Below are 14,903 nucleotides of genomic sequence, written 5' to 3'. Positions count from 1 at the left end.
TTTCACTCTGCATCAGTTCATACAAGTCTTTCCAAGGTTTTCTGAAACCAATCTGCTCATCATTTCTTATAGTATTCCATCACAATCATATACCACAACTTGTTCAGCCATTCCCCAATGGATGGGCATCCCCTCAATTTCTAATTCTTTGCTACCACAAAAAGAGCTGCTCTAAATATTTTTGTACAAATAGGTCCTTTTCCCTCTTCTTTGATGTCTTTGGGATACAGACCTAGTAGTGGTACTGCTGGATCAAAGGGTATGTAGACTGTTACAGCCCTTTGAACATAGTTCCAAACAGTTCTCCAAGAATGACTGGATCAGTTCACAACTCCACCAACAGTACATTAATGTCCAAATTTTTCCACATCCCCTCCAACATTTATTATTTTCCTTTCTGTCATGTTAGTCCATCTGATAGGTGTGAGGTGGTACCTCAGAGTTGTTTCAATTTGCATTTCTCTAACTGGTAGTGATTTAGAGCATTTTTTCCACGTGACTATTGACAGCTTTGTTTTCTTCTTCTGAAAACTTCCTGTTCATGTCTTTCGACCATTTATCAAATGGGGAATGGCTCATTTTTTAAAAAATAAATTTGGCTCAGTTCCCTATATATTTAAGAAATCAGGCCTTTATCAGAGAAACTTGCTGTAAAAATTTTTATCCAGTTTCCTGTTTTCCTTCTAATTTTGGCTACATTAGTTTTGTTTGTGCAAAACTTTTTTATTTCATGCAATCAAAATTGTTTTACTTCCTGTGATCCTCTCATCTCTTGTTTGGTCATAAATTCTTCCCTTATCCATAGATACGACAAGTACATTTTTCCATGCTCTCCTAATTTGCTTATGGTATCACCCTTTATGTCTAAATCATTTATTCATTTTGACCTTATCTTAGTATATAGTATGAGATATTGGTCTATGCCTTATTCCTTCTAAACTACTTTCCAGTTTTCCCAGCAATTTTTATCAAATGGTGAGTTTTTACTCCAAAAGCTTGTATCTTTGGGTTTATCAAACACTAAATTACTATGGTCATTTATTACTGTGTATTGTGTGAACCTAATCTATTCCACTGATCCACCACTCTATTTCTTAGCCAGTACCAGATTATTTTCACGATTACTGCTTTGTAATATAGTTTGAAGATCTGGTACTGCTAAGCTGCCTTCCTTCACATTTTTTTTTTCATCAATTCCCTTGATATTCTTGAATTTTTTTTTTTACAGATGATTTTTGTTATTTTTTCTAGTTCTATAAAATGATTCTTCAGTAGTTTGATTGGAATGGCACTAGAATAAATAAACTTTGGCAGGATTGTCATTTTTATCATATTGGCTCAGCCTATCCATGATCAATTAATATTTCTCTAATTGTTTAGATCTGTCTTTATTTGTGTGGAGAGTGTTTTGTAATTGTGTTCACACAGTACCTGGGTTTGCCTCGGCAGGTAGACTCCCAAGTATTTTATATTGTTTATAGTTATTTTAAATGGAATTTCTCTTTCTAGATCTTCCTGCTGGGTTTTGGTTGATAATATCTAGAAATGCTGATGTTTTCTGTGGGGCAGCCCTGCCTTTCTCTCTCCCCTTCCTCCTCCACACCATCCAACTCTGTCCCACCTTTCTCCTGTAACTTTGTCATAACAGAGAGATAAAGTATTTTGTTGCATTATATTTATTGACTACTTTTAGGTTAGCTGTTCTCAAAAAGCAGATAAAGCAGAAAAGGCTTTATACTTCCATCCTAAGAGCAAGAAGGTACTCGCCCATACCTGCCCCATGCAGAGTAAAGCTGCTTTTCACTTAAGTCCTTGGTTTTTTTCCCATGTGCCAGTGACTTCAACAATCCCAGCCCTTGATTCCCACAGGAGAGAATAATGTCAACCCACACTTACTCTTGGATGGAACGCGATAGCGGTGACAAAGTCTATATGTTGAAAACAGCAGAGGCATTCTCTTCTGGAAATGTGCCATAACCTGACGGTTTTATCCATGGAAGAAGAAAGCAAGAAGTAGTTCTAGGAGAGAACCCAGTAACTGTTTCAGTGCTCTGATGAGAAACCATGCACATAATACAAGGTATCTGCATATTTACACACATGCTTCTTTCTAAGGTACTATCAGCAGAAGGATTACGGACATAACCAGAAAGGGAGATAAGTGCAGGGTTCTTCTGTTGCATATTCCAGGGGTTACTAGGACAGAGCATGTGAGTGCCTGCCCAAGCACGGAAACAACTTTTCTAGCTCCCTTACACCTATTTTCTTAGACTAAATAGTGCCTTTAAAAGAAAAAAAAAATCAGATTATGAACTTTTCCTGTAATTTGGCCCATCAACTGAGTGGTCACTAAAAGACTCTCTGGGGGTAGCTAGGTGGTGCAATGGATGGAGCTCCAGCCTTGGAGTCAGGAGGACCTGGGGTCAAATCTGGCCTCAGACACTTGACACTTACTAGTTTTGTGACCCTGGGCAAGTTACTTAACCCTGATTGCCTCATCCAAAAAAAAAAACCAAAACTGTCTCCTAGACCAACCATCATGATGCAGAAAAATGCCAGTGAGAAAACTTGTACCACCAATGCAGGGCAGGACCTCCTCAGCAGCTGCTTGCCTTACGGAGTTGCCAGGGGCACTAGCGACAGGTTGGTTAAGTGACTTGTCCAGGGTCACACAGCCAGTAAGGTTTGCAAGTTGGACTGGAGGCCAGGTCTTCTGATTCCAGGACCAGCCACCATCCAATATGCCATGCTGCCATTCCAAAGTAATTAATACAGATCATTATAAACATAACGAATGCTTTCTGATGAGGAGCAACAAGGATCATGTTAGGATCTTGCTTGAATCTATCATTGAATTCCAAACCTAAATTTTCTATTTTAGCAAACATTTTCAGAAACGCCTAGCATAATGTTGACAGGCTGGTTGACGGATAAAGAGACATTTAAAAATGCATACGGAATAAGCAACCTGAAAAATCATATACCCTAAGCAATATCACTGCTGGGTTTTCAACCCTTTCCATTTAGTGACACTCTTGGAAACTTCCTGACAAAAACCCATGGTGAGATTGAAAGGCAGCACCTATGTCCGACGTGAGTTCCAAATCGTTTGTGATTCTGGAAGCAGGGGAGGGAGTTGTTACCGATGGGACACTGAGGACAGATGGATGGGATACCCAAGCAGAAATGAGCCCAGGAGTCATGGGGAGAGATTGGCTGGGGCCATAATGCCCCGCTTGCCACAAGATCCACCAGCATGAGGTCTTAGTCACAAACTAATACACGTGGACACTGAGCTAGAAAAGAGCCAGGCACTTTCACTATCTATGACAGGATTTGCTAACTCAGCTGAAACTTCTCAACTGAAAGCTTGTCTGTTTTAACTCTTCAATTTCTTAACAGACTTTGCAACTTGAAGGAAAGCAAAGGCAAGACAGGTAATAAAAAACATGAACAAATGCCAAAAACATTCTTCATGCATTAAGCCACGTAATTTCAGTGGTCAAAATGACCCCGGAAATTCCAAAATCATAGGAACAGTTCTCATTTCACCCACTAATGTGTGCACTGGGATGTGAGATTCTGAGAACCAGGGCAACCCCAAGGTGGCTGCAGGGCCCTTGCTGCCTTCCTTCCTAAGTCCAACCTGGATCTGTACCCAAATAGGAATCCTCTCGACTACAGCCAAGCCAGTAGAGGTGAAGGCCCCGCCAGCCTTTGCTTGAAGACCTCCAGTGACGGGGAAACCCTCTCCCTGCGTCCTGCTAGCAGGCCTGTGGACAGGCCTCTTGGTAATCTCCAGCTGCTGCTCTACAGTCTGGGCTTGGGGGCCAAGCAGAGTGACCCTTCACAGGACAGCCTTCAAACATCGGGAGACAGTTCAGATGGTCCTCCACAGCTGCTCTTAAGCAACTTCAACCAGCCTTCACATGGTATCAGGTCATCCAGCTGTTCCCTTGGCTATCTTGCTATCTGCCCTGCTAGCACCTGGACCATGAGAATCTAGACACCAGAAACCATGCCTCCAGTCCTTAGGGGAACGAATCCATGAATTCATGGCACAACTGCTCTGGGACCGACCTTTCCTGACTGGTGAGTGAAGGTAAATGTGTCCCGGCTGCTCTGCCATCAACGCTCCGCCCTCAGACCCTCTTGTCACCTCTCCTCTCCACGTGCTCTCCACCTTTTGCTCTGGGCACCGTAACCACATCAACAGTGCCACTGCTTCTGGAAAGAGTATGTTGCTCAATAGGCCTTAGGATCAACACACCGTATTTTAAGTGGTGTGATCTTCCCCCAGCAGAAGGCTAAGGATCGTCTCAGTCTTGCATTTGTACCTCCTGTGCTCAGCACAGTGCCATGGCAGTAAGTAAGAGCTTCATCAATGCCTTTTCATCTATCGATTCTCATTCATCCATCTCACGGCTCTTCACTATTGTGTTTGCCCTCCTCTGGATGGTGTCTGGAGCTCATTCATGTCATTCCTAAAACGTTGAATCCAACACCAAACAAAACGCTCCGTGTGAAGTGTGCCAAAGTTGGACAAGCAGCACTGCGCACCAGCCCTGCCTCCTCACCCGCCACCCTATGTGCTTTTCTTAATGTTGCTTAAGATCAGAGTCACTGCTTGAGCTATCAATGAATTAGCAAGGCCAAGAAAACCACCCAAGACTTTTTCAGATGAACCACAGCATTTAGCCACGGCCCCCTAGCTCGCACCTGTAAAGCCAATTTTTTGAATGCAAACTAAAATAGAATTTCATCTAATTAGATTCAGCCCAGTGTTCACGCTAATATAAGATCTTTGGGGATACTGGCACCCAGTCTGCTTGCTATGATGTCCAGCTTTGTACCATCTATACCGCTGATAGGGAAGCATGCCAACATCTTTACCCAAGTCAGTGAAAAAAATGTCAATTAGGGCAGGGCCATTTACCAAGTTACAGACATCTAGTCCATCTTTCTCCGGCTTGTTCATGTGAACAACACGAGACACATTATCGAATGCTCTGCCACAATCTCGAGCCCTGACAACCCAGGATAGTGAGCCCACGAGAAAAGGAAACCAGGCAAGGCTGGCATCGCCTGTCTGGTTGGCAAGAAGGCCATGGGGGTGGCTCTCTGTGGGATCACTGCTCCATTTCCTAGATGTGCACTAACCACTCCTTTCATAATTCTACATTTCTGTTCCAGAGTTCTGTTAGGAATCTAAGTCATGCTTACTGGCCTAAAGTTCACAGAGTTGATGCTCTTCTGGTTTTTTTTTTTTTTGGAAAATCAGGATATTTGCCCTTCTCCAGTTTGCCACAACCTTTCCAATATTACTGATGGTGGCTTGGCAATCACATCTATTTCTTTCAGAACTCAAGTATACTGCTCTTCTGGGCTTGGGGCCTCAAACCTCTCTTTGCCAGCTAAGCATTTCCTTCCTACTGTCCTGCTTTCTTGGGTGCATTGACTCTCTAATTAGCTCTTTTGTTCTAGCTTTTCCAGTGTAAAGATCATTCTCCTTGGGAGAGACAACAGAAACAAAATTAGAGTTGAGCAGCCCTGCTTCCTTTTCCCACACTAAGGCCTTTTTTCTTGTCCTTAGCTTGCCTTACCAGCCTCAATTCACCCTCAGCTTTAGCACTTCTGGCACCACTCTTACAGGACTGGGCCAACCTTCTGTATTCATCTTCTACTCTCACACTTTAAGTTGGTCAATGAGTACTCTGCACATTTGTATTTATCTCCTTAGACTCACCTCCTGCTCCTACTCAATGGAATTGCTTCTCTCCGTGTTTTCAAAATTTGATTCTTGACAGTTCCCCACCCTTCCCAGGTTGACTTGCCATGTTAAGGATCCTACCTATCCTCTCCCCAAATCCAGAGGGCACAGCAGGCTCTCCTCTCTGTTCTTTCTCCACTCCAAATTCTCTTCGCCACCTCCCACCATTTCCACCTCAGCAGCCAGCTGCTCCATTTGGATAACAATCAGCTTCCACCAACTTTTGAAGCATGGAATTCGCCTCAAGCCTAGCCAGACACTTTGCACATCAGCCCCAAGAAGAGCTGTGATTTGCTATTTATCTTGGACTTTGCATGGTGGGATCCAGATCCGTTTTGATGAAGACTACAGTTATTTTTTTAAATTTAAAAAGGCTAAAGGGACAGGAATATTTAGGCAGAACTAAAAGCCTATTTGTGAGACAAAAGTAACTTAGGAGTCTTAAGCTTTTGACTGTATTTTCTTTGTAGTATAACCACAAATACTAAACATATAAACATCCACAAACCAATAAGCACATGAACATAGATGTCATCTTTTTAAATAATCATAGTAATGAAGAACATTTGTTTAGTTGTCTTAAAATCCAAATGACAGGAGCAAGGCTGTGTAGTTGAAATAAGCTTTTCTTACTTTAGACCAGGAAAGATCAAGAAGATCTGCCGTGTGTCCTTTGTATTTGCAAAAGGGCCTCTGCCGAAATGGTGCATTCTTATCATCTGGGTCCTCATCAGCACCGCTGTATACCTATTTAGGCAAACAAGCACATAAACCAAGAGGGAAATTTTACAACTTCTTACATCAAATGGACAGCCCTCACCCATGTAACTCTATGAGATGTCAGTCTCCTCCCCTGCTGCCCACTGCCTTCCCCTACCTCCTTTTGTTGGGACACTGGGGGCAAGCTCACCTCCTTTCTGGTTACTTCCTCCTATTCTGTGGCCCTACCTGCCAGCTGGCTTATTCCCCAGAGATCACATTCCCCCTCTGCCCCAAAGTCTAGCCAAGGGTTGGCTTTCAGTTAGCTAATCTGCATCCCCTAAATTAAAAGCAACATCTTACCCATGCTGGTTGAGCCCATCAAACAGAGATTCATGAAAGAAAAGTATTCAATTGTTCACATAAACTGCAAATGTGCTCCAAATATATACCATGTTGGTGTGTACATGTATGCATGTGTGTATCTATGTATATATACACATATATGTATACACACATGTACTAACATATACTAATCTGAATGTCAAGAATCATGAAGACACTTTCAAATTTCAAAAATATGCATAGTACATTTATGGCAGGTACATTCTACCATTTATAATATTCCGTATCAAGGGTTCTTAACCTTTTTTGGAGCCATGGACCACACCCCTCCCCACTCTGTCAGTCTAGTGACACCTATGGACCTCTTCCTGCTCAGAATCATGTTGTTAAATGCAAAAGATAAAATACATAGGAATACAAAGGAAACCAATTATACTGAAATACAGTTACCAAAATATTAGAGCTACGTTCATGGACCCCATGTTAAGAACTTCTATTCTATATCATAACAACATGCCTTTTAACTTGAGCTCAAGGATCCAACTATTATTAGCATGTCTCTCTCCTAAATGCCCATAGGAGAGTGCTTCACTGGAAGGTTCTGCTGGCACCTAACGTCACCTATCCAAATGCCAGCTTCCTCTTCTATTCCCTTAAATGGGCAATGCCTTCTGACTGCTGACTGCCTAGGGTACCACCCCTCACTCACACCCCCTTGTTAGAAACCTTCAAATTAGGCTGGCCTCTTCCCTCCCATCACTGGTTATCAAAGACTGTCAATTTTATCTCATCTGTCAGATTCAGGCCCTGCTCTCTGCTCCTGTCAGTCTAAGCCTAATTCAGACTCTCCACCCCCCACAACCTGGTGGTCTAGACAAGCTCCGGAAGCAGGATCTTCCCGATGCCACTCTCTCCTCCTTCCAATCCAGCTGTCAAAACTCTACCAGAATGACTGACTTCGTGTATGGAGGTTTAGCTGTGCCATACCTCTGCTCAAAAATGTTCACTGGCTCCCTACTGCCTAGCATGCCAGGCCCTCCACAAAGTGGCCTGCACGCCTTGGCTCTCCCTGCTCCCTGTGCTTGCGGAGGCCTCCCTGCCTCCTCTTTGCAGCCTTCGGGTAGCACTTGAAAGTACTTCTCATGGAATGTCCTAGCCCACTCCCTGTTGATAGGTTCCATAAATGAAGGAACTAGGGCTTATATAAACTTTTGTTTTGCTCATAGTAAGACCTTAATAAATGTTAGTTGAAATGAACTAAAATCCTTTCTGCATTTTATAGCAGGGGATAGCATGGTTTAGTGGAGGAATGGGCTGAGAAAAATAAGGATACCTAAGTTCTAGGTCTAACCAGATGAGTGGACTTGGTAAAGTCCCCTGACTTAAGCCCCAGTTTTCCCATCTCTGCTATGGGGACAGTAATAACCTGCTCTACCTTACTGGGAATCGAAAGGTTTATACCAGATGGACAGTGGTCCTTTAAAAGCACTAAAGAAAACAAGAGGTATTACTATCATGGCCAGAAAACATCATCAGAAGAATGGTCACATGCCATCGCTGCAACAGCAGCCACCTGGCCATGTCCAACCAGCTTGTGGACCCCAAACATTTACAGTCATCATCTTTGTTCTCACGAAGCTCAAGGTCCAGATAAGGAGAAAAGATGAGCACTCATGAAATGAGCAGAGGACATGAGCTATCATAGGAAGGTACTGTTTTTTGTGGCCGGGTTCTTGGAGTCTATACCATAAAGTAGACTGACATTTTTGGGTTAATCATAGACTTAAAGTGACCCATCATCATCACCAGAAATGGCAGAGTACACAAGTTAGTTGTGTGAAAAAATGTTGTCACTCCGTTAAGCAATGAAAGAACAGATAAAGGTAGCTTAAAAAAAAGGGACAGCTGGGCAGTTATTTGACAGCATCAGATGCAGAGATCAGTCAGACCTCAGAATCGACTACACATGATTAAAGCTTAGAGCAGTGGGGCACAGATGACAGGTTCTCAGGGAGGCTTCCACAGCAGGAAGGGGCTAGAGCCAGGACCTCACAAATGGATATAACTCAGGTCAGTGACAAAAAAGCAACATAACCAAGGCAAGCAGGCAGGGGCCACCAGCACCGAGAGAAGGCCCCAGAACCAAAAACCAGCCAAGAGGGACAATGAGAGAGACAACTTACTCCTGCATCAGTATCAGATTTTGATGAATTCAGACTTTCTTGAGAAGGTGAAGGGGATACCCGTCCTAAAAAGAACAAAGAAAAATGTTGAAAAAGACACACACGTGGGCGCCACTGTAAACCCAGTATAGTCACCCCTCATTTACCCAGCATTGTCAGTGAATGGGATAGATTTTCCAAATGAATGAGGGAATCTTCCTTACAACTGATTTAACCTTTTACATATCAAATTTTGTCCTAGCCACTTCGAATGACAACCCAAACCTTATTCCCTGCCACAGTAAATGAAGGCTAGTAAATTCTCATTATTCACTGTGTATACAATCCTGAGGGATAAATACTGGTATACTAAAAAAAAAAATTTAGACTGGGGCTGGGCACTAAGAGACTGGGATTCTATTCCTAGGTCTACTGCTAACTAGCTGTGTGACCTTGAACAGTACGTTACTAACCCTGTCCAGGCCCCAATGTCACTCCTCTACAAAAGGAAGGTATTAGACTAGGCCACCTCTAAAGTCCCTTCCACATCTACCACTCAATGAGTCTAGAAACAGCAGGGCCGAATGACCCATCCAGTGACTGGGGATATATGAACCTGGGGCCTAGGTATGGCTTTGTTGGGGTCACTAAAGGTGAATTCTCCTTCACGAGGTAGGACCACAAGATATGAAATGGCTGATAAGGGCAAGGAACAGCAAGGACTTACTGCACTCTCAATCTAATCTGACCATTTCTTGGCAACGCAGGTGATTATTACAAACATCAGCTATTACACTAGATTGTGCTTACTTTAGGGTTTCAGTAGCTAAACTGTTGGACTCGGAGAGTCGCCAAGTCTGCTGTTTTCTCCAGGGCGGCCTGCTGTCTTCTCCACTGTCACTGGGCCTTGCCCTCCTGCCTCCTCCTCTTTTGCACCCTCAGGTGTTTGGCCCCTGGCTCTCCCATTTTAATCCAAGAGCAGAAAGTTGCCAAAGAAAGCCTCATCACTTTGGACACAAAATCTGGGCAAGCCCTTTTTAGTCTGTGACTGAACGCTATTCTGTTGGGTTCCCAGGGGCTTGTGTCCGTTTCCTTCAAGCTAATGTCTAGGGCAGAGGCTACTCTGGCAAAGAGCAGCTGCTACAGTGGGCTTTGGGGGAAAGACAAGGTAGTACATTATTGCACTGAGAAATCCAGGCAAAACAAGGCCCCTGTTTAAAGAAAACACCAGCACAAAGTGTCAAGATACCTTCTGTATTGTATTTCATTCGCATGTTGTTGAAATAATCAAAAGCATTTTTTAATGTCCATATCCTCACAACATTGTCTTGTCCAGCTGAAGCAAGTAATCGTCCACAGTGAGAAAACTTCATGGTCCAGACTGCTCCCTAGCAAAACAAAGGAAGATACAAATTTAACAGGGAAAAATTTGACATAGCCACCATATTTTGATCAAATATAAAGTTAGAAACTATGTCCTTTGGGATGTGTGCTAAAGTAAAGTATACCATTACTACCATGAAAGGTGGAAAGTTTGCCCATTGGTGTGGCAATTCAAGGACATGTGGCAGTGACAGAAGGGTAGGTAGAGACAGTCTAGGTTACATCAGCTGGCACCTAGCGCAACCTAAGATTAGAAGACCCAAGGCCTTGTGGCCAAGGTACCACAAGCCCAACTGAGCTTCCTAAGTGGTTTGAAAACACAAATGATTAATGATCCTAGTCCCAAAGGGAATGGGTGGGGGTGGTCCTAGCACTCCCGAGGAGGGGGGTCAGAGAACTAGATTTCCCACTTGAGGAGCAGCACCCCTACACTCTGGGGCTGATTATGGATAAGTGGGCAGGATGGGGACTGTTCTAGTCCCTTCTCCAGAAGCAGGGTTTAATACCATGTAGCCTACTATCCCTAGGAATAGGCATGAGGCAAATGAGCTCACATCCTTCAAATGGACAATCTTCAATTAGGTTCAGGGTAAATAATGTTATGGCAAAGAGCACTATAACCAAAGCCTCTTCATAGTTTCTTATGCAGGCAAAGTCTCTTGGCAAGAGTGGCCAAACTGCAGAAAACATTGTCCAAAGCATTATTGCTAGCTTTATGGGGAAGCACTGACCGCCAGTTAGATAGCCAAGCAGCCTCTATGTCTGTTGTGCAGCATGAGATGCTGTTGGATATGACAGAGGACCAGCCTCAAGATACTTCTGCCCATATCATATAAGTGCTGCTATACAGCGACCTTCTGTAAAGTCTTTATCACAGTTGAATTCTGGGTTAACGGCTGAAAGGAGCTGGTTTTGATGGCAGTTGTGCCCCTAGACACTGAGAAGGTGCTTCAGGATCCTGAAATGGCCATCGGTACTGAAAAGCTCTGCACTGCCCTTGTGTCAGGAAATAGATCCTAGTTGCAGTAAACAATGTTTTCTTAAAATGACTCAAACCCGTAGTTTGCTCAATACTTTGTTTACTTAATACAGAAATTTATTCAAAGATTTAATTGTACAGGAAGAAAGTTTCAGCAATTCAGTGTCACAACTAATAAACCCCTCTCTTCTTGAGCCCGGTTCAAGAAATCCATGTTCCTATGGAAGAAGGCAAGTTTTTTTTTTAATCCACCTCTTTTTCACTGAAATGAATTAATCTTAAGAAATTACTTGGAAAAAAAAAAGTCACTTGATATCTTGATAAAGATCTTGCCAAGTGAGGGCACTAAGAGGCGTCTAAAGCATGGCAACTGAGTTCCAAAGACTGGGCAAGGCCTGGCTAGATAGCAGTTTGTCTGAAAAAGAGCTGGAGTTTTCAGAGGACAACAACAGCTCATGAGGAGCTGGTGGTGGGATGGAGCAGCCCATAGAGGCTAAGGTCGCGAGTGATCTTGGGCTACACTATGAGTGGCAGATCTCCTGGGATGAAGAAGGTGATTGTCCTCTGGCCTCAGCCCTGCTCAGACCACATCTGAAGCACTGGGTTCAGTTACAGGGGCACCAGTTCACGCTGGACAGTGCTTAGCTGGGGGAGGGCAACCTGGATGGGGATGGGCCTGGAGTCTGTGCTACATAAGAATCAGGTGAAGGAACTGAACACACTTAGCCTGAAGTAGAGAAAACTCCAAGGGAACATGACAGCTCTCTTCATGTATCTGATGGAAGTAGGATCACACTTGTTACATCTGGCCCCAGAAGGCCAGGACCAGGTGCAACAGGCAGAAGCTCTGAAGAGGCCAACATAACCTGGATATCAGGAGTTGCTTCTTACCAATTAGAACTGCCCTGAAGTCAACTCGGCTGCCTTGGGAGACGGGCTCTCCCTTACTAGAGGACTCTGAGCAGAGGTGAGATGAGGACCCGGCAGAGAAGGTGTTGTTTTTGTTGTTGGGCAGCTTAGTGATGCCACAGTGGATAGAACACTGGGCCTGGAGTAAAGACATCTTCCTGAGCTCAAATCTAGCTTCAGACACTTTCTAGCTGTGTGACCTTGGGCGAGTCACTTAACTCTGTTTACCTTAGTTTCCTCATCTCTAAAATGAGCTGCAGAAGGAAATGGCCAACCACTCCAGGATCTCTGCCAAGAACACCCCAAATGGGGTCACAAAGAGTCAGGCACGACTGAAATGACACAACAACAAAACTGACCTTGAGATCCCTTCCAAGTCTAACACTGTGTGAGCTTACCATGTGTTCACCACTAAGATCCTGAACCACTTTGATCTGTTCGAAGTCATAAGGTCCTTTGAATCCATGGGCTGCTTTGAATTTCACTGGTCTTGTGTATGGCATTCCTTCATCATCACTTGATGAAGGATCGTCTTGATCAGTATGGAACACTGAAGAGGAAAGAGAAACAGAAACGGCTGCTTGTCATGATCTCAAAGCAATCGCCTCCCACTGTCTAGATGTACAGGTTAGGACGACACTTCAATGAACTTGAAATTTACTTCTTTATTATGGCAGCTAGGCTTGGAGTCAAGAAGACTTGAGTTCAAATCTGCCCTTGGATACTTACTAACTGGGTGACCCTGGGAAGTTACTTTGCCTCTGCACTTCAGTTTTCTACCATTTGTAAAACATGGATAATAATAACACTTATCTCACAGGGTTTTTTGTGAGGATCAAATGAGATAATATTTGTAAAAAGTACTTTGCCAACCCTCAAGAGCTGTACAGGATGTCCCAAAAGTCTTAGTGCAGGTTTAACCTTTAATAGCTTCAGAAGAGGAAGTGCTACAAAGTTATGAAAATCAGTATTTGAAAAGTTAATTATTAAAATGTTGGAAATATTACTCCATTTCTTATTTGAATCCAACCTATCACCTTGTGCAATATGCTGCTCTAATTCATTTTTGAACTTTGTAAAACCTTTCATCAGCTGCTGCTGCTCAGGGACCGGAAGGACAGCATTTGCAAACTTCACATCCAAAGTGCATCCAAAGAATGAGGCACTAATACCTACGGACAGTTCTGATGTGACCCCCACCTCCCCTACAAGAAAATGGGATGGAAATGGAGACCGATCAGGTGACTGAGGTGGCCAAGCAAGAGGACTGCCTTGACTGAGCCACCAGTCCGAGAATCTGTCATCTATGCAATGCATAATGACGGGCTGCTCTAGCTTGCTAAAATTAAAATTTTTAAAACTGTTATTCACAATTCATAAAACTAAATAAGCATAAACAATATTCAAATAATTAAACTTTCAAATGATATTTTTGTTAAGTTTGCAGGATTCATATGTCTGAAGTTAATTAAAGCATAAAACTACACTAAGACTTTTGGGACACCTTGTATAAATGCTAGCTATTACTATTATTAACAACAATAAATTTGAACTTGAAACCTCACAGAAAGATACTAAAGTAAAACTAATTGCTATTACTTTAAAATGCATAGTGCCTAGAATTGGTGCAGATCTCATAATTCTACTTCTTAATGGGAATATTAAAAAGCTGGCCTTGACCTAGGGTCAGGTCCTGCCTTGGACACACACTGTGTGACCCTGGCCAAGTCCCTTACCTCCCCCTTCCAAGCAGACAGGATGCATTAAGACCAGGGTTCCAACTGGCCTCTGCCACTTCCAGGACCAGTCAGATCATTTCCTGGGCCCCAAGGCAATCACTAAGACTTCAGACAGAGCAGAGCTGCTGTTTGTAGGGAGCTCACAAGCACCCCAACAAAGTACCCAAGGCACATGAACGCCATCCTCATCTTTACACACAGAACCCAGAACTGAACCCGCATTTACCAACTCCAAATGCAGGCTCTTTTGGCCATGTCATGGTTACCCCAGACATTTTAAGACAAAATATTCACTAAACAACAAAGTCAAATGATTTTTTTTTTGCAAGTGGAGACCATTAAACACTTACTAATGATTCTAGGTTGCCTCAAGATACGAACCATGTATGTTGCTCAGACATAATGTCTTTAGCCATAAAGCAGTTTATACCTGAAGGAGATAAAACATATATAGCCACAAAGGTATCTAAACCTCCCCCTCATTAAGTGCTTTGGGGATGGGATTATATCATGCAATTTCTTTAAGTAATGGAATTCTTAAAAGAGTGACCAAAACAGTTTGATTCTTTCTCTCAAACAGAAGTCATGTGGGAAGAAATAAAATGATGTGCTAAGATAGTAAATTTGGAGGAAGTGAGTGAAATCCTCAGTCTAACCTCTAAAAACATTCTTTCACTCACCTTCGTCTCGAACGCTTTTAACTTTATTTACGGCACGCTCGCCATATTCTTCAGCAAGGTGTTTGGCTCTTTTCACTGATTTTCCTAAGAACTTTTTGAGCTGAGTCCTAAATAGCAAAAATGATGCCTTATTAATTCATTAGGTCTCCAGAGTACAGCAGCTCATGCTCACATCTCCATCCATGCCCTCTAACCACTTAAAATGCTGAGGTATAATTTAACATAAATGAGTAATGA

General features: G+C 43.0%; 1 protein-coding gene across 2 annotated transcripts in view; it reads right to left on the bottom strand.

Moving 5' to 3' along the window:
• WDR44 (WD repeat domain 44) overlaps window positions 1-14,903 on the bottom strand; it is an 86,044-nt gene that overhangs the window by 15,835 nt on the left and 55,306 nt on the right. For both annotated transcript variants that reach the window (XM_020963417.2, XM_020963418.2), the window contains 6 exons: window positions 14,667-14,773; window positions 12,646-12,797; window positions 10,226-10,364; window positions 8,998-9,062; window positions 6,404-6,517; window positions 1,897-2,019 (listed from right to left, as the gene is read on the bottom strand). In XM_020963417.2, coding sequence (XP_020819076.1) covers window positions 1,897-2,019; window positions 6,404-6,517; window positions 8,998-9,062; window positions 10,226-10,364; window positions 12,646-12,797; window positions 14,667-14,773 — 700 coding nt within the window. The remainder of the gene's footprint in view (window positions 1-1,896; window positions 2,020-6,403; window positions 6,518-8,997; window positions 9,063-10,225; window positions 10,365-12,645; window positions 12,798-14,666; window positions 14,774-14,903) is intronic.

Source organism: Phascolarctos cinereus, unplaced genomic scaffold, assembly GCF_003287225.1.
Source record: "Phascolarctos cinereus isolate Bilbo 61053 unplaced genomic scaffold, phaCin_HiC Scaffold_8;HRSCAF=390, whole genome shotgun sequence".
NCBI lineage: Eukaryota > Metazoa > Chordata > Mammalia > Diprotodontia > Phascolarctidae > Phascolarctos > Phascolarctos cinereus.
Note: the sequence above shows the minus strand (reverse complement) of the source record. Positions and strands in the feature narration are given on the sequence as shown.